This window comes from Pseudorasbora parva, chromosome 18 (genome assembly GCF_024679245.1).
Source record: "Pseudorasbora parva isolate DD20220531a chromosome 18, ASM2467924v1, whole genome shotgun sequence".
Taxonomy (NCBI): domain Eukaryota; kingdom Metazoa; phylum Chordata; class Actinopteri; order Cypriniformes; family Gobionidae; genus Pseudorasbora; species Pseudorasbora parva.
Window position 1 is genome coordinate 26375482 of NC_090189.1, and position 19036 is coordinate 26394517.

General features: G+C 35.2%; 1 protein-coding gene and 2 non-coding genes across 3 annotated transcripts; 1 reads left to right on the forward strand and 2 right to left on the reverse strand.

The window, feature by feature from the left end:
- Positions 1 to 1170: 1170 nt before the first annotated feature.
- Positions 1171 to 17929, reverse strand: zgc:152891 (uncharacterized protein LOC767741 homolog). The gene is made up of 15 exons (XM_067423296.1): positions 17881 to 17929; positions 16801 to 16976; positions 12503 to 12716; positions 12318 to 12399; positions 10855 to 10944; positions 10631 to 10746; positions 7767 to 7939; positions 7532 to 7675; positions 7221 to 7424; positions 6127 to 6213; positions 5844 to 6013; positions 5642 to 5763; positions 2157 to 2257; positions 1867 to 2037; positions 1171 to 1751 (listed from the first exon to the last, which is right to left on the reverse strand). The coding sequence occupies exons 2-15, from the start codon at positions 16936 to 16938 to the stop codon at positions 1572 to 1574; spliced, it is 1992 nt and encodes a 663-aa protein (XP_067279397.1). The 5' UTR covers positions 16939 to 16976; positions 17881 to 17929; the 3' UTR covers positions 1171 to 1571.
- A 331-nt stretch (positions 17930 to 18260) lies between these two features.
- On the reverse strand, positions 18261 to 18332 carry trnae-cuc (transfer RNA glutamic acid (anticodon CUC)). The gene has a single exon. It is a non-coding gene; the product is annotated as a tRNA-Glu (tRNA).
- Positions 18333 to 18826: 494 nt separating this feature from the next.
- trnaw-cca (transfer RNA tryptophan (anticodon CCA)) lies at positions 18827 to 18898 on the forward strand. The gene has a single exon. It is a non-coding gene; the product is annotated as a tRNA-Trp (tRNA).
- The last annotated feature ends 138 nt before the right edge of the window (positions 18899 to 19036 follow it).

Sequence of the window (19036 nt, forward strand, 5' to 3'; positions counted from 1 at the left end):
ACTCATGTGTCAAAACAGGGAATAGTGTTTATAGTTTAGTGAAATGGGTGTGCTTTTTGATAAATGGCGTTATGGTTTTGAAATTTTAGTTCAAATGCCTGGTTATAGTGTTTAAGCAATCGAGAAAAACTGTAATAAAGGTTGTCGAATCTCAACAAATGTTCATTGTATTATCTCAATTTTAATTTCAATGAACTCAAAATTAGGCAACCAGGTAACTTTTTTTCTAAATAATTTTTTTAAGTGTACAGCTGAATGTTTTATTACAGTTTTTTTTTTTTTTTTTTTTTTACAATCGCTGTGACAATTTTTTCAATACTTTTAACAAATGTCCTAAACTCTTAACGCACCAACACACAATTGTCAAAATGGTTAATTTCATGCTCAAAAATCACACATTGTAAACTAAAATAAAATAATTTTCAAAATATAATAATACACACAATACACTGTTGTCTTCCAAAACCCTAACACATGTTCTCTTCCAACAGGAATATTTAGTCAATCATAGCACACAATGTCATACAAACACTAACAGAAGATGGAATTACAGAAATTCCACACATACCTCTCCCTCATGCAGGCATTTTTCTTACTTTCAATATACAACTTTACATTGTTATATTGTTCCTTTTTCACACAATATAAGCCCAAAGAGACTCTCATTTACTGGTTATGTGATTGAAAGAACATCAACACCTGAACAATTCCTCATGGGAATCAGTTGGGATTTATAATTTGCATAACTTCAATCAGCTGTTTCTCAGTAGCAGTGGAATAAAATTCAGGGGATACAGTTGTATTTCAATGCAGAATATAAACAGCTGTTTACTTTGACTTTAGCCTATAAGGTTATGTTTAGAACAAGGTGTTATCTGTTCTGACATAAAGTGTCAAATCATTAGTAAATTTGGCAGTAAATATCCATAATTTTAGTCTTGGTTGAGCTTGTGTGTAAAAGAAGTTCAACCATTTTAAATTTGTGTTAACTATTAGCATTTTGTGTAAAAGCAACAATAAACGTGTTAATAGTACAGCACAGACGGATGGTGTGCTAACTGCGTTAAGAGTTTAGGACATTTGTTAAAAGTATTGAGAATATTGTCACAGCGATTGTAAAAAAATAAAAAAAAATAAAAAATCAACAGAGAACACACTTGTAGTTTTAATGTTGGTATTTATTTTTGATAAATGCATTAATAGAATAAACTGCAGTGCTTCATTATGCAGTAAATACTGAACTGTTTTGCCAACATAAGTGTGTTTAGATTGTTGTGTTAAAATTTTTGAGAGCAACTACATTCATTTGGAGAAATGTGTCAAATCGGTTGAGAAAAACTGTAATTGCATTAATGAGAAACTGAACAGGTGTTCCTAATAATCCTTTAGGTAAGTGTAGATGCATACATAAAAAAACAGACACAAATTTAATACATATCATTGAGAATACACTTTGTAATTGCAGTTACAGATGAACTATGGTAAATGAACAGCAGGTTGTTGCAATATAAACAATGGGCTAACAGTTAATCTCAGACTTTTAAAATTCATGATTCCACTTGACAGTGAACTCAAATAGTCACACTGTTCTCAATGTAGTCTGGAGACAGGTAAGGATAGGGCACCACCAGCTGGCTGTTCCTGTCAGCGATATCTTTTGCTATCATTTTCAGCTCTCTCTGGACCTCCTCCACAAGCTTGACGGTTGCACCACTGAGGAAGTACCACTCATTATAATGGCACAAGGGTACCTATAGAGGGAGTAATTGCAAGATGAGCATCCCATCGGCATCCAAAAGCACTGTATATAAATACACAGTGTAAAGTCCATACAACAATACTCTGGAGGCCAGTGTTAACACTCACAAAGTCAACGGCAGGCTGCGACAGTAGAGATAGGACACTAAGGACGTGGCAAGAGGAGTTCACCTCCGGAAGGAAGGAGAAAAGCTCCTCCTCAGTCATTATGTTTTTGGTCTGAGAAGGGGGGCGTGACATGGCTGCTGGACTGTTCGGTATCCAAAGGTTAAAATCCAGCTAAATGTGGAGATGGGTTTAAGAAGGTGAACCATTTTTTTAGTACATTTGAATTAGCTAAGTTGACATAATATGCTTTTCCGGACTACCTCTGTCCATTTATTAATAACTGAGCATACCTGAGAGAAGTTCACAGCTGCATGAAGTGCCGAGCAGGAGAAGATCACCATGGTAACAAACTTGCACATTTCGGCTGCGGACTGAAATGACTGTGGGACTCCTGGAGAACATGATATGAAGGTAAAGCAAAGATCATTTTAGGCATTTTATCATCGCTATGAAGAATAAATGAAGAAAATAGCTCGTGAAAGTGACTAGTTAAAAATCTAGTTTAAAATGTTTTAAGTTCTTAGAGGCCTAATCTTTGTATTCATGTTGGTTTCATATGGTTTTGAACATTTCTAAATTTAGTGACTCTAATGTGGTGCAACCATCCAGTGTACACACCTTAATTATTACTTTTTTAAATGTTTATTTTTCAAGCTATACATTTATAAAAAAGATGATGTTTTTTGGGGAATTGCACCTCTTGACATAACAACGTTTCGCACCTTGTTTGCCATATACATACCATTTAGAATTGTATATGTTTGCTTTGTATCTTGCTAGTGAGTTTTTCTCACTATAGTATGCTCCCGGTAGCCTAAAAATCTACACGCACCCTAGCGGCAGCAATTTTAATCTGCCCGCAAGTGTCGTCTAGCAACTCTCAATACCCTTCTGAGCTGTATTCCCCAACTCTTGCCGGACCAATCACATCGTGTATAGAGTCGGTGGACGGGGCCATAATGACGACGGCCGAGTTGCGCTTGCGTGCTTCTAGTAAAAACAGAAACTGGCGAATGGCGGCGGTCTTTCGAAACAGCTTTGACCGCGCGACTCTGGAAGATTTGGAGTTAAGCTTTTCTCTGAGAAAAGAACAAAGAACGGCACTGAAGTCATTCTTAAAAAGGGAAGATGTGTTTTGCTGACCGGATACGGCGAATGTTTAATCTGTCAACAAGCTCTGTTTCACCTTCGTTGCTCTGGTTGGTGGTAGCGCTATCCTATCGTGTGCAGAGGTTTGAAAGACAACTGTTTATCACACCCCTCGGATTGAGCCCTGTCTATGGTGAGTTTCCAGACCAAACATCTTGATGTGGGTCTGGCTTGTCAGGCTATGCTCCCGGGTTTGTAGAGCAGAGTTCTTAAAGGGATAGTTCACTTTAAAATGAAAATTCTGTCATCCTTTACTCACCCTCAAGTTGTTTTAAACTTGTATGAATTTCTTTCTTCAGATGAACAGAAGGGAAGATTTTTTAAAGAATGTCAGTAAACAAACAGTTAACTGGAGCCATTGGCTTCCATAGTAGGAAAAAAAAATACTATGGAAGTCAGTGGCTCCAGTTAGCTGTTTGGTTACTGACATTCTTCAAAATATCTTCCCTTGTGTTCAGCTGAAGAAAGAAATTCATACAGGTTTGAAACAACTTGAGGGGGAGTAAAGGATGACAGAATTTTCATTTTAAAGTGAACTATGCCTTTAATGCGGTACGTAAGTAAGCTGCTTACATACATTTAATGTGAAAGTTACTTATTCAAGTAATTTTTAATTGAACACGTTCTTCTTTAGGTTTATATGTCCACTTTATATGTCAGTTTAAATGTTTTTTCATACATAAAAATATATAGATGGATTTTAGGGGGTCCCCCATAAAGGTGCATCATATTTGGGGGTCCTTGGCATCGTAAAGTTTGAACACCCCTGATCTATACAATATTTGCATTCCTTTGTTTAAATTGTCTCCTCTGTGTAAATCCCTCCCCCTGAAATGTGGATAAATTACAGTGTATTGTAGCGCTTGAGACAAATCAGACACATAATTACGTGCTACATTTAACAAATATTTTGCATGCTCTATGCTTAGTAGCAGACCTTCCCCCAATAGCACAGGAAAGGCCTCCGTTACCAGGCTTAACATCACATAAGACTTGGTTTATGACTCAAAGGTATTTCCAGAGAGAGCTGTGACACTAAAGTGATTATTTTTGAGAAGGGACCCTTAAAACTAAAATACCCTTAAAATACTATTTAAACCGTGTTGCAAAGGGTCTCTTGGTTTTTGCATCTATTCGTCTTATGAGCAACTTACTAGTTACCTATGAGTAGCCTCATTTATGTTGTGTCTCCTATCAAATTAATGCTCACTTCATGACTTGCACATTCATTTATGTCACTTATTCAGAGGGTGCAGTGTGTGTTTGTCACATTAATTAGAGTATGAATGGGCACAGACCCATTGATTCATGCTTGAAAGAAAGAGCCATAAAATCTCCAGAGGAATTTCCCGCTTGGAAATCCAAACAATCTCATTGGTTAAGTCTACCGCAGGAGGGTGTGACTAATCCGGTCTGGCTAGTGCGCGCCCAATATTGTTTGCACAATAGGTCAGTAAGTAGAGAGCAGGCAGTCTTTTGTGGCTGTTTGAACACATCCAACCACATGAGCATTTACACTATGAAAGCAATCTGGTCAAATGTGTTTTCGATAGTGGTACGATACACGTATTCGTACTGAACCGTTTCGTTACAGGGCTTTCGGTTCAGTGCACATGTGTACCGAACGGTACGAATGCAATCTTTAACAGTTAACAGTCGGCTTGCTTTAAGCGCATTTGGACGCGTTTTTGACTTTAATGTGACATTAAGAGTCAGAGACCACAGCTGTTAGTTCACTAGAGAAACAAACTTTTTCACTAAATATATGCACTATATTAGCCTATATATTCATTATATTCTACTTAACCTGTTAGTGATGTTTTATTTATTTAATGTATGTTAAAATAAATTTGTCAGGATTTGACAGCCGTGTGTAAATGATTATATTTCAACAACGAATTGGAGGGAAAAAAAATTATAATTAGATTTAGAAGTTAATGCAAAAACTGCCTTATGTGAAGCTTATGAGTGTTGATTATTATATCTATAAATATACAACTGAATTGAGGCTAATAGTTGGGCTCTGTTGTTAACTTTTAATATTACAATGGGTTGACTAAGTAAGGGCTTCCTATATCGTTTACAACACTATCTTTAAGAAAATTATTAGTTATAACTGAATTAATTTATGGACAGACACAATTTTTTCAGTATATATGTCACTGCTGAATAAAAATAAATAAAAAGCAATTTTGTAAAACTGCTGTACCGAAATTGTACCGAACCGTGACTTCAAAACCGAGGTACGTACCAAACCGTCAGATTTGTGTACCGTTACACTCCTAGTTTTAGGAGTAAACAAGTAAACAAGCTCAAAACCTTTTAGACCTGATAGACCAAAACGCACATAATAGCTACCTGGTGTAAGCAAGGCCTACCCTGTTGAAAAACCCAGCATATGCTAGTTAGGTATATTTTGAAGCTTGGCAGCTGGTTTGAGCTGGTTTATGCTGGTTCTTAGTTGGTCTTAAGCTGGTTTAAGCTGGTCCTGAGTTGGAGCTAGTTGCTTAGGACAAGCACTCGACCAGCTTTAAACCAGCTCAAACCATCTGCCATGCTTCAAAACATACCTAACCAGTATATGCTGTTTTTTTCAACAGGGTATATCTATCATTCCCCAACAAACCTAAGTGAGTGAGGCCAAGGAATCCCTCCGTGAAGATCTCTTTAATCCAGTTTTGTAATTCACAGTCATGCTGGACGTCCTCATCGTTACAGTAATACAAACGAATCCAGCCGGCAACAAACCTGAATGGGAAATACAAATCATGTGCTCGCTTCAAACCTAAAGATGCAAATTCAAATAATGCTGAATGCTAAAGATGTACCTGTGCAAAGCATCCCAGACCCTGAGAGCATCTTGTGCGTAATAGGAGATAGGTAGTTTATCTAGTCCTCTCTCTTTAATGTCATCTGGGACACACATTGTGCTGTAGCGGAGCCGTTGTGTTCCTCGAGCAATCAGCAGTGGAATTGCTTTCACACCACAGGCTATTGACTATACAGAACAGAATCAGAAACTGTGTAAAATTAAACTAAATCAGAAGGTAAAAATATATTCTGTTTTTTACTTTCTTCACAGAGTAAACAGTAGATAATAAACAAGCCAACCTTGTCAAAAACACCTTTTGTGGCCAGAAGAGTGGCTCTAGCCTGAATGTTAATCTGAAGTGTGCTGCGGATATGAGGCATCAGGAGCTGAAAAACAAAGGCACATGTTGAGGCCCAGCACTTTTACCCAAAGCATTAAAATTATAAATGAACCACAGAAGCCTGGAACGGCAAGCTAAAACAAAATAAAAATCTCAGTTGAAATGAATATTATTTTAGTGACTAATGAATTATTATCTATATTACACAAGTTGGTAACGAGGAAAATAGTAATATTACTTTCCTAATGGTTTTGGGTTTATGGAAGCACATTTCTACAAGAAACATCCTTTGGTAAATCTAATTAAAATATAGACAAAATTAAGAGATAAAGTCATAATTATGGCATACATTGAAATTATGTCAATTTCTGCCACAAAAGAAAAGAAATGCTTTGAAAATGATCATTTATAAAACAATTACAAAAGTCATGATTATGACATGAAAAGTCAAAATGATGACATTTTAAAGCATTCTAAATTGGTATAAAAAGTCCAAATCATGATCTAAAAGTTCATAATCATTACATAAAAATGTCAATGACAAAAAAATAAACATAAATGTTATTCATATTTTTTTTTATTGACTTTTTATTTCATAAATCTGACCTAGCATGTCATATTTATAATTTACCAAAGCATTATGTCTTCAAATTGTCTTTCCTCTCATAATTATGACTTTTATGCAATGTTTATGACTTCTATGCCATAATTACAATAGCATTTCTTTCTTATGAGTGTTATATCTGGGTGTGAATATGTGTAGAATAATTGAAACACACACTCTAAAAAATGCTGGGTTAAAAACAACCCAAGTTGGGTTGAAAATGGACAAACCCAGAAATTGGGTTGTTTGATCCCAGTGAATGGACCTATTCAAACAACCCCATTTTTGGGTTTGTCCATTTTCAATCCAACATTTTTTAGAGTGCACATTTTTCACACAGCATAAAAAAATTAATGGAAAATGATTTCACCTTCTGTAAATATATCTTCTGCAGAGAAAGATGAATTAATTTGTTCTGTATCTTTGGGTTGGGCATTGCCTGTTTCTACCTGGTGTAGAGGATGAATCTCCGGCAGCTGTCTGAGCGTGGCGGTACAGCACACCTCTCCAAAAAGGTGAGTGCGCAAGAAATGGGTTAGTAATTGATGGACCAGGAAATCGGAATTACGGACCCACATCTTTGCTAACAACCAATCCGGTGCGGCATCAGAGGGCAAGAAAACAGGATTATGTGGACCAGGAGCCTGCTGAAGCTGAAATATTAGGTTTTAGATTTCATTTTTCATTTGGTCAATACATATAATAAATAAATATCAAAGATGGATGACTATTACAATAAAAAGCCGTTATAAAACCATACTTGTATGGCAATGGGCTTTAGTTCTCCGTGTCTGTTGTAATGCAGCAAACATAAGGGAGCAGACAGGTAGGTCTGTTTCTCATTGACAATATTAGCGGGCAGCTGATCAAGCACTTCATAATCCAGAAGATACACATGTCCTCTCTGTGGAAAATACAAGTTATAAACAATGACAATTATGTCACAAAGTGACAAATACAATTGCCATGAAATTCACACTTGCACACAAACAAACCTCCATCTCCTGCTCCAATGATGAGTCCTCTGGTAGAAACAGTCTGACCATCTCTGAAGTGACAGACAGGTTATGGGGCAGGTTATGAATCTGTCTGATACACAAAGGATTGCAACCATTGAGGCACTGATATCCAAAGAACGCATCCTCGTGCCAGTGAGCCTGAACATAGCCTATGAGAAAAATGCACAACAATAAATAAATAAATATCACATATATAATACATAATCATATATAAAGTAATATATCAGACATACAGAAAAAAATATTGTGAAATATTATTACAATTTTAAATAATATTTTTCTTCTTTTTTAAACTTTAAAATATATAATTCCTATGATAGCAACACTGAATTTTCAGTATCATTACTCAAGTCTTCGGTGTCACACTGAAATTGCTGATTTATTTTCAATGTTTTAAACAATTTTGCTGCTTATTATTTTTTTTAACCTGTGCTCCTTTTTTCAGGATTCTTTGATAAGTAAAAAGTAAAAAAAGAACAGCTTTTATTTACAGTTTTTCTCAGTCACTTTGGTGCATTTCTCACATCACTATTTACATTTGCACAACAGTTAGTTCAACCTCCACAACATTTAGTCATTTCATTTGTGCATCATACTAGCAGTTTTTCATTCCTTCTAACAAATTGCAAATGCTTTTGGACATGCATCAATTGCTTTTATAAAACTCTCTGCTGTTTGCTCGTCATGTCAGTCAAAATTACAGTTTTTCTCAGTCGCTTTGGTACATTTCTCAGATCAGAAATTAAATTCTCAAAACTACCAGGTCAATTCTCACATCATTGTGTCACTTGTGCACATCCAAAAAGCAGTTTCTCATTTCTTTGAACAAGTTGCAAATGCTTTGGTACATCCATGCCAATGATTATGTCCAATTCTCTGTTGTTTCCTACATTATCAGTTGCTTATGTCATGTTGATCAAAATGTATTATATTGGGTCTCTGTTGAATAGTCTCACCCCCACAACATATAGACACACATTCATAGCATAAGTCTTTACATGCAAAAGGGTTGAACAAGTTATCATAATATGTCAAGCATATTTCTATACTTTCTATATTTCCATTAGACTTTTTTTCTAAATCAGTTATTCAGTGCTGTCTTTTCATTTCTGTATCTCAATGACATGTTCTGTCAATAAAATACAGTACAAACAGTAAGAGTGTAAATTTGAATCTTTTCCATTCTCTTGCAATTACACTCACACATACACTAAGATTTAACTTACAATTGACAATAATTGTCATCAAAACTTTAGCCATATTTCCATCAGAACATCCCTCCAGAGTAAACTGTTATATTGACAACATGACTAAACAATTTGACTGTCTTATCCGTATGCAATGACACAAGGACTTGTCATTCTGATGGCACTGACATGTTCATTGACACAGATATTTACTTTTGAGAGATGAACTAAGGATTGTGAGTAAGAGAGTGGCTTTTGCAGGTTATCCATGGTGTTTTGCTATTTGTACAAATTGTTTTGAGAAATGCACTTACTGTTTTGCAAATTGTGAGTTTGATTCGAGAAATGTACCAAAGCGACTGAGAAAAACTGTAACTATACTTGTTAATGCTGGATAGTCATTCCATATAACACTTCCAATAGTCCTCATTTCATCATACAGAAATGTTGAACTAAATGTCAAAATCTGTCAAGCTAATTTTACACATACATTTTTTACATTTTTACATTCTAAATTGAATAATGTATCTCAGGTGAATCTGAACTTTCACTGATGAGAAGCATTGTGAAGCGTGTGAAGCATTAGTTATATGTATGTTGTATGTTCAGTTCTAATATGTACTGCACTAATTGTTCACAGTTGTACACAGCTCTACCCAAAGGGAGTTTATGTTTGTTGTAAATAAGGGTGTATTTTTTCTTTTGCACAATGCTGTGAAGAAATTAGGATTGCAAAGAGCATATGCAGTAAAAATGTGAAACATACATAATCAGTGTACTCAGTTACCTCACTAAATACAGTAATGTGTAACTTTACTGTATTTTTTCAAATGCCTGTGCAAATAGTATATACTGTAGTGCTTTCTTGAGCATTTTCAGGTAGTCACCAAGATCTGACTTTTTTTTGCATTGGAAAACATTTACAGAAAACATGACAAAGCCATTTGACAATCTTGTTCAAAAACAATGGTATCAGGACTTTTCATCTTGATGACACTGACACTTTCATTGACATGAATACTTGCTTTTGAGGAACGAGCTCTCCATTTTGAGCAAATGACATGCTATTGCAGGTTATCAAATAGATTTTGCAGTTTGTTCTAGTGCAAATGTAAATAGTGATGTGAGAAATGCACCAAAGTGAATGAGAAAACTGTAACAATATACACTACTGTTCATAAGTCATTTTTTCACTTTCTTTTTTTAAATAGAATTTAATACTTTTATTCAGTAAGGATTTGTTAAATTGATAAAAAAGTGATAGTAAAGATTTATATTGTTAGTTAAAAAAATATATTTTGAATAAATATACAATTTTAAATAGATTTTTTTCTGCTCTTTTTAAACTTTTTATTAATCAATAAATTATATTAAATTATAAGTTAGACAGACAGACAGACAGACAGACAGACAGACAGACAGACAGACAGACAGACAGACAGACAGACAGACAGACAGACAGACAGACAGACAGACAGACAGACAGACAGACAGACAGACAGATAGATAGATAGATAGATAGATAGATAGATAGATAGATAGATAGATAGATAGATAGATAGATAGATAGATAGATAGATAGATAGATAGTAAAGGTAGTTAAATTTATTTAGTTTTATTTATTGTAAAATGCTATTTATTTGTTTGGCATACTGGCAATTGTATTCTCCCGTCCATTGAAAAGGAAGAATGTCTCAAGTTCCTTTAGGCTGCTCCAAGATGTTCTTCTTTCAATAAATCCCTTTATGTAGTGCACATTGTTAACTGGGCTGACAGACAAAAAGAGTGACAATATCCCACTGTCAATTTCAGATGAAATAATATTAAATTAATATCAAACTAGTTTGCAGTGTAGCTTTAAAAAGGTGAAACCATACCGTTGACGGATGTAACTCAAGTTGAAACCTAGATCTGTCACACTGGACATGTCTACACAGTGAGGACCACCTTCAACAAATGTGCTCCACCTACAGAGAAAAAACAACTTCTTTATTAAAATAATAAACAAAAATGGATAGACAAGTACAGCAGCAAGACTAATCAATAAATTTGACAAAATCAAACCAGAACATTAAAATCTGCACTGGGGCTGAACCAGAGAGATCAGTTATCATGCATAGGTGTGAAACAGCTTTACAAACCACAACCACACGGTGGGTCCTATCATACACCGGCGCAATGCAAGTGTTTTTTTGCTTGTTTCAGCCTGACAGTTATCATTATTATGTCCAGCGTTGTTTGAATAGCAAATGCCATCGCGTTGGTGTGCTGGTCTGAAAACATTGTTGGTGCATTGCTATTTTGACACATTTGAAAACACAGAATTTTTATGCTATTTAAAGGGTGCGTTAGTAATATGCGCCTATAGGCGGGGGCACAATTAATGTACACTCTGCAAAAATTTAAATAAATAAAAGGATTCCTCTCTATAGAGAAGTATAAAGTCTTTCCGCTCGCAAACTCTGCCATGTGAATAGCGATTCCGCCATGGTGCAAACGCAACTGGCTTTTAAAGGGAATGGGGTATGACACACCCATGACTCATTACGAGACTAGGTACAACCATTTTTGGACCATGTCGACCCTCTTTTCTTTAGTTAATGTAGTAAAAGTGGATTCGGACACGACCTAAATGCACCTGCGCCATGCGCTTTATTTGTTTATTTGTTATTTCATTTTGTAAGTATTCACATCAAACTTTTTAAAACAAAATTTATAGTTCGGATATAAATACTGATGTCAACGTAAGCGATCATAATAGAGCAAATAATATTGTTATGTTGACGGAAGTTAGCCTATTTTCAGGCGCAGCGTAATATCATTGCACCCATGATATGGAAGCAAAGTTCCTTGATTATTATGTAGGAATAAAAGAGTAGTTCCTAGCCATATCGGTCTAGAAAATCACAACTTTTAATTTTCTGTCCATCTTAGTACACAATGTAACTACAGAAGAGTCCAGTTTAAAATAGGAAATATATTGAAAGTCTTTAGTCATTTTTGAGCGAGATGCTAATGGTCTAATCAGATTCAATGATTATTGCTAAGCTATGCTAAAAGTTTTACAGCCAGTTCCGGAGAATAGATTTAAAAACTTAACTGTTTGTAGGGGAGTTTGAAAATGAGCCTATTTTCAAAAAACGTGGAATGTTCCTTTAAACACTGTAAATAGACTGTTGCAATTCACATTTTGTCAGAACCCATTTGGTAAATGACATGTTAGTTTGTTTAGCTGTCTGTTCTGACACATGGAAAAATCGTGATCTCTGTTTCCGGTTCTCTGTTTAAAAAACGAACAAAAAAACATGCAGCTCTAATTGATGGGTAAAAAATGTTTTACCTTATAAACTGTTGTTTCTGTTGGAGATCCCTCTCCCTGTGATCGATTAGGATTGCTAATGTTTCCTCCTTTTTCAGACAGACTAAAGGTATTGTGGGAAAGATTCAGAGAATTTGAAACCAGGTAATGAAAATAATTAATGAAAGAAAGAAAAAAGAATAAGAAAAGAAACAGACAAAACTCACCTTTGTCATTCCGCAGTTCAACGTAACTATCTGCCGACCGGATCCATTTATGACAAGGAAAAACCTCCGTCTCAGGATCCTCAGAACTCCGTCTCACCTGCACATCCCGGCAGTGCCAGTTCAAATCCGGAAAGCCAGGCTGAGCCTCGAGACGGAGTCTCAACAGAACCACCACGCCAACTTCCTCTTTAGGCTTGATGACAACTGTACAGGCCTGTCTCAAAAAGAAAAACACATTTGCATGCATTTGTGAAAGATTAATTTATTATGGGGTCACAGTCTAAAAGACTGCTGCCATAGTAAATGACATTATTACATGCTATAGGCAATATCTAGTTGGGTTTATTATGTGTTAAAGTGCCTCAGCAGGTACTGGAGTGACCTGTAACTGTTAGAAAAAAAGACTATTTACATTTAAATTTACGCATTTAACAGGTGCCTTTAGCAAAAACCTTTGTAAGTTGGTTTTTATCCAAACTGACTTACAAAAGAATAACCTAAGCAATTTGTCAAAGAGCCATTTAAATTTGTAAGACACAATGCCAGGTTTATTAGACAATTAGATTAGAAAGCAAACTGCAGAAAAAGATGGGTTTTTGTGTGCGTTTGTGTGTGTGCAATGGTTTAAGGTGCTTCCTGAACTTTGTTACACATTATCAATGTTTAGTAAGCTATATTGTTCAAAAGTTTGGGGCAAGTATTCATCAAGTGATGGTAAATAAATTATTTCTATTTCAAACGAGTGGTTATTTTGAACTTTGCATACATCAAACCATCCTGAACAAATGTCTTGTGGTTTCCAGGAAAACTTGTTTCAACATTAATAATAAAAAGAATCGTTTATGTAATTAGAATGATTTCTGAAGGATCTGAATACTGGAGTAATGATGCTGAAAATCACAGGAATTAATAATATTTTAAATGAGTATTATTGTGTGTACTGTGAATAATTATTATGTATATTTAAATACATACATATGTATATATTTAAGAAATATTTGCATGTATACATATGTATATATTTATATATAATAATTATTATAAGTAAAAATAAATAGTTTATATATAAATATAAAAAATTGTCTAACATATATTGTGCATGTGTGTAAATATACATAATAATTATACACAAATTTTATTAGGAACACCTGTTCAATTTCTCATTAATGCAATTATATAATCTACCAATCACATGGCAGTTGCTTCAATGCATTTAGGGGTGTGGTCCTGGTCAATACAATCTCCTGAACTCCAAACTGAATGTCAGAATGGGAAAGAAAGGTAATTTAAGCAATTTTGAGCGTAGCATGGTCGTTGGTGCCAGACGGGCCGGTCTGAGTATTTCACAATCTGATCAGTTACTGGGATTTCACGCACAACCATTTCTAGGGTTTACAAAGAATGGTGTGAAAAGGAAAAACATCCAGTATGCGGCAGTCCTGTGGGCGAAAATGCCTTGTTATATCCACAACTTTCCTGCAAGTCTTAGTGGGCGTCGCCATGACACTCGATACTTCCGGTTGACGGTAAAGATACCGTCTCAGTTCCGGTTTAGCACACATAACAGTTATGCTGCGTTCACACCAGACGCGAGTGACGCAAATAAATAGTGCTATTCACGCGAAGTTGGACGCGTAAACATTTTGAATCCATTCGCTTCATTCACTACACAACAGACGTCAATTTGCTTCATGGGAGGGGCTTCTGCCAGGCAGCGGCAGTCGGTAGAAGGACTAGCCGAGTTAAGGCTGCTCTCGCCGGGGTTAATGAGCACTGAACGCCACTGAGCGTCTGGGTCTCACACCTCCGAAACCTTGCTTCTGTAGACATGTTGCCTAGCACCCTACGCAGTCCATTCAATGCCCAACGAGCTTCAAATAAACTCAAGAATTGTGATGTAGAAGTAATATTTGTATGTTAATATTTGTAATTGTTGAAATGTTGTTCATGTCAGACATTGTCAGAAGACTTTTTTTAATCAATATGAAAATAGATGCATGAACTTCAATGAATTTAAGTGCATTGTAATAAAAATTAACATTTCATTGCTGTAAATGTAATTATTGAGTTTATATATTAGTTTAAACTATTTAAAATACTGCAGTAAAACTGTATAATTTTTTGCAAGGGGTATGTTTATTGTTTTCAATAATTTACAGATTTAATGTGTAGCAAGACCGCTCTCACAGCCTAACGTTACTATCCAAATATAGACCTGCACTCCCGCGGGACCCTGCACAACCGAGTGCGGCGCGGGATACTATTTGATTGGTGAATGCGGATGCGGGTGAACAAAATAAATAACTAGAAAAAAAATAAACCTTTATTTATAATAAAATAAAATCGATGTACAGGCGCATGGACTGAAGGTAACTCTCGCGTGGTTCATAGGAACAGCCAAGCCTACCACACAGTGGCATGTCTGCACCGCATAACTCAGGTGAACCGCTTAGTAATACAGATATTAGTAAGTTCTTGTAAGACAGTCAGATCCATGCGACCATCTGGGACATGTGATCATTTTGCCTGAAGCGTTGTTATAAAAGTCTACTCCTGAATCCTGATAATACAACCAAGCGTTTAGCTGAGAACAGTAGCCTACAGACTAACGTAAACCGGAAGTTCGTTAACGGCTTGTTCTACATTGCCATAGCGATCATGGGAAAGGTCAGAGTTCGGGAAAGTTGTCGATATAAAAGAGAATTTTACTTGTCCGACGGACAAGAGCCTGATTAAAACAAAAAATAACTAGCGAATCACCAAAATGAATGAATGATTGTGCATTAATAGTGTAAGTGATAGTGGATAATAATGTATAATGAACTGACGATAACAAGGTCGCGTTGTTGACACTCGTGCAGCCTCTCGAGGAGAAATCACAACACTTGAGCGAAAGCTGTTTTTCTGAATACCATCACGACTGAAAATGACAAGTAATAAGTAATAATAAACAAGTAATTAACATTCACTTAAAGTCACTTACATTTTAGATGCAATTTGAGTGTTTTTGTTCTATTTCAGCAGCGAAAATCGTTCAGTAGAACCGTAACTGAACGATTCAGCGTTTGAATGAATCGTTTGAATGAACGACTCAGTGACTCACTCATTAAGACGGACACCTGCTGCCACCTACTGGAGGTTTAGTTTAATGTTTAAACATACTTTCCAACATATTTATTTGTCTATTCAAAACTACAAATCTCATAACATTTTTAATGCAGTTGTAATTTTTCTGTATAAATGATTTAATTTGATTTCTCAACAGCCCTTATATTGTCTTATTTTTATTTAATGTATTGATCAAATTTAACAATATAAAATGAAACCTGAAGCATAGCCTATATTTAAATATTTAATAAGATTTGGTGGGGAAATGCCCTTTATATAAGGTCAAAATATCACAAATTTGAAATGATGCAGATGTAAATAATATGTCAAAGCTGATTGAACGCTGGTGAGAATATTGCTTCAGAATAAATTATATTTACAACACACACACATACACAAAGGAAAAAAATATCGAACTTTTTTTCCCGGACAAGCAAATTTTCTACTCGGACAAGTGAATGAACGATTTACTTGTCCGAAGGACAAGCACATGAAAATGCTTAATGTCGAGCCCTGTCATATCATATTACTTTTCTCATATTAGCCTATCATATTGGCCACCCAGCTGATATACAATGTTGATTTGGGGGTCACTCTGCATTTGAAAGTTTGAAAGGGTTTTAAATCTTCTAAATCAGGTAAAATTACTCAAAATCAAGTAATTTAAGCATGCCAAAGTCAACTTTAAACATATACAATGTAATTTCCAAACAACAAAATTGTGGCCAGTGAAAATGCTGAGTGGCTAGTAATTTAGGAAAACCACTAGCCACAGTGGCTGGTGAGCAAAAAAGTTAATGTCAAGCTCTGTATATATATATATATATATATATATATATATATATATATATATATATATATATATATATATATATATATATATATATATATATATATATATATATATATATAACTTTTGAATGTGTTGTTATTTACAACTACTTCTGTATTTGAAATGAATGAGACATTTTTTCGTTTTTTACGTAAGGCACAATGTTAATGTGGTTCAAAAAGAATACACCTTCATGAAAATAAAAGCCAAATATTGTTCCTTAATAAAAAAGTTAATTTCTGAAACTGTATGGGCTTATGTGGTTATGGTTGCATTGTATTCGGAAACTTGAACCTGTACTGTTAACTTTCTTTATTTCATCTGCGTTCAGTCTGCTCAAAAAAGGCGAATGTCTTACTGAGTCTGGCAAGAGACGCTGTTCCACTCTTACCGGAGGGCTCTCGCACAGAGTACCAACCAAAGAGATCCAAACACTGCCATACGTTCCTGAGAGAGAAGATGCTGAGGTTCGAATGGTCACATGAAAGCCATCCATTTCTCAGCATAGAGTTCCCAAGCATCAAAAGGTGTGGCCTGTGAATGGAAATCATACAGTGAGTCGAAAACAGCCAAACCTTTGCAATATACACACTCACAGGAGTTCAGAAAATGCATGGCTTCCATAAAATCGCATGGACTTAAAATGACTTTGTAGTACAATTTGAATAAAAATTAGAAGGGAACATAGCAAAATAATTTGCAAATGAAGAAGGAAACACAAATTGGAAAAGCAGAAGCAGAGGCGTGAAATGGAAAACAATAGGAAAATTATTTTTGTGGACTTATAGGGAATATTCAAATGTTATCCAATGATAAGAAAGATCAACTTCCAGCTAGCAGAGTTTGATACAAGATATCTGAAATTTAACACTTGAATAATTCAATTTTCAAAACAGCATGGCAAAAAAGATCAATCGTTAATGCAGGTGCATGAATCTCAAAAACCTCTTATGTTTACTGACATGTATGCAAATTATGTTATTTAATCGATTTGTTCTTTATTTTTTTTCTCTTATAAGACCTATGCTTTCGTATTTTTACTCCTTTATTTTTGAATTCTCATCGTGATCTTTAGATGCTAACGTTATTTGCCAATATTTGCATATGGGTGAAAAATGGCATTCAATATTTGAATTGTAAATATACATCATTTGCCAAAATAAACTAGGCTGCTAGGCTTTATTCCACCTAAAAACAAAAGCAACATCAACACGATATAATTCACACTTTTTCTAATCTTTAACATTTTAAACATTAGGCTATTTGATATCACCGACTTAATGCACTTTAGAGTAAAGCTCATAGCGTTTAGTGCTTTTTTTCTCATCGGTTTAATATTGTTAAAACTAAGCTTATTAAGCGCATTAGCATGACACGATCATTAAAAAACAACAACGTGAAAGAAAATTAATGTGCAAGGAAAATGGCACGAACTTACCGTCCCCAATACTAAGGCTGAATGTCTGAACCGAGCGCACTGATGGAACTGTCACATTATCCCCCACACATCAGCCAATCGCGTGCGTGAGGAGGCTAGGCGCGCGCTCTTCCGGAGTTCACTGGTGGTGTTTATTGTTATTTTAATTCTGAAGAATTGTGTGTTGTAAAGTGGCGTGTGAAACCATCTATGTGTGAAAAGATGTGTAGATATGTAGTCTGCATTTTAAGTGTAAATTTGATAATCAGATAATTATGCTGGCTCAAGGCTTATTTCTGACAAATGAAGTCCAAATATAAAGCATGAATTGTATTATAACAAATGTTGTATATATAAAAATAATAGATAATAGAGACTGTAATCGTGTAGAAAAGCTAATGTTCCCTGACCGGGAATCGAACCCGGGCCGCGGCGGTGAGAGCGCCGAATCCTAACCACTAGACCACCAGGGACACGACGATGATCGTCAAAACGCTAGTACAAATGTAGTCACATTAAAATTTCTTAATCAAATCACATTCGATTTTCAAGGACATTTTTCTGCGATAGATATTTGTTGCCGGTTTTATATAATAAAAGCATACATACGTCGCCGTCCTTAAATTATATATCTTAATTAACATCTTTGGGAAACGGTGGAAACGTAGATGAAAGTAATATAAATGATGAATGTGCTTTCAAACTCGATATTGAGAAATGTTTTGTGATCTAAAGACTTAAATTTAAATACAATCTGAACGCGTGTTCAGATCATGTGATGCATAATTTAAAAAAAAGAAAGCCGCTGACAAGCTTATTATCAACTTGTGTTTTGTGTGGTGACAAATGGCAATAGAAAAATGTTTTAGTATCAGTATATACCCTAAAACGTAAAGACATAACAACCAAATCAATAAACCGTAATGTAATGTAATCATAATAATGTGATGCGACGAGTCAACCACAAGACCTCGTGGCGCAACGGTAGCGCGTCTGACTCCAGATCAGAAGGTTGCGTGTTCAAATCACGTCGGGGTCAATAATGATTTTTTTCCCCCATTTCTCGATGAGATCATTCGACACCTTTATAGTACGGTAGTGTGAAAAAAAATATTTTACTTGTAAATGCATCATTATAACACTATATAATATAATAATCTGAGTATATTACACATGT

Excerpts from the sequence above, each read along its gene's own strand:
- zgc:152891 (XM_067423296.1), bottom strand. The coding sequence starts at position 16,938 with ATGGATGGCTTTCATGTGACCATTCGAACCTCAGCATCTTCTCTCTCA. Across the intron at positions 12,400-12,502 it reads TGAACTGCGGAATGACAAAG|TCTGTCTGAAAAAGGAGGAA; the intron begins GTGAGTTTTGTC and ends CAATACCTTTAG. Across the intron at positions 6,014-6,126 it reads CAAAAGGTGTTTTTGACAAG|TCAATAGCCTGTGGTGTGAA; the intron begins GTTGGCTTGTTT and ends TGTTCTGTATAG.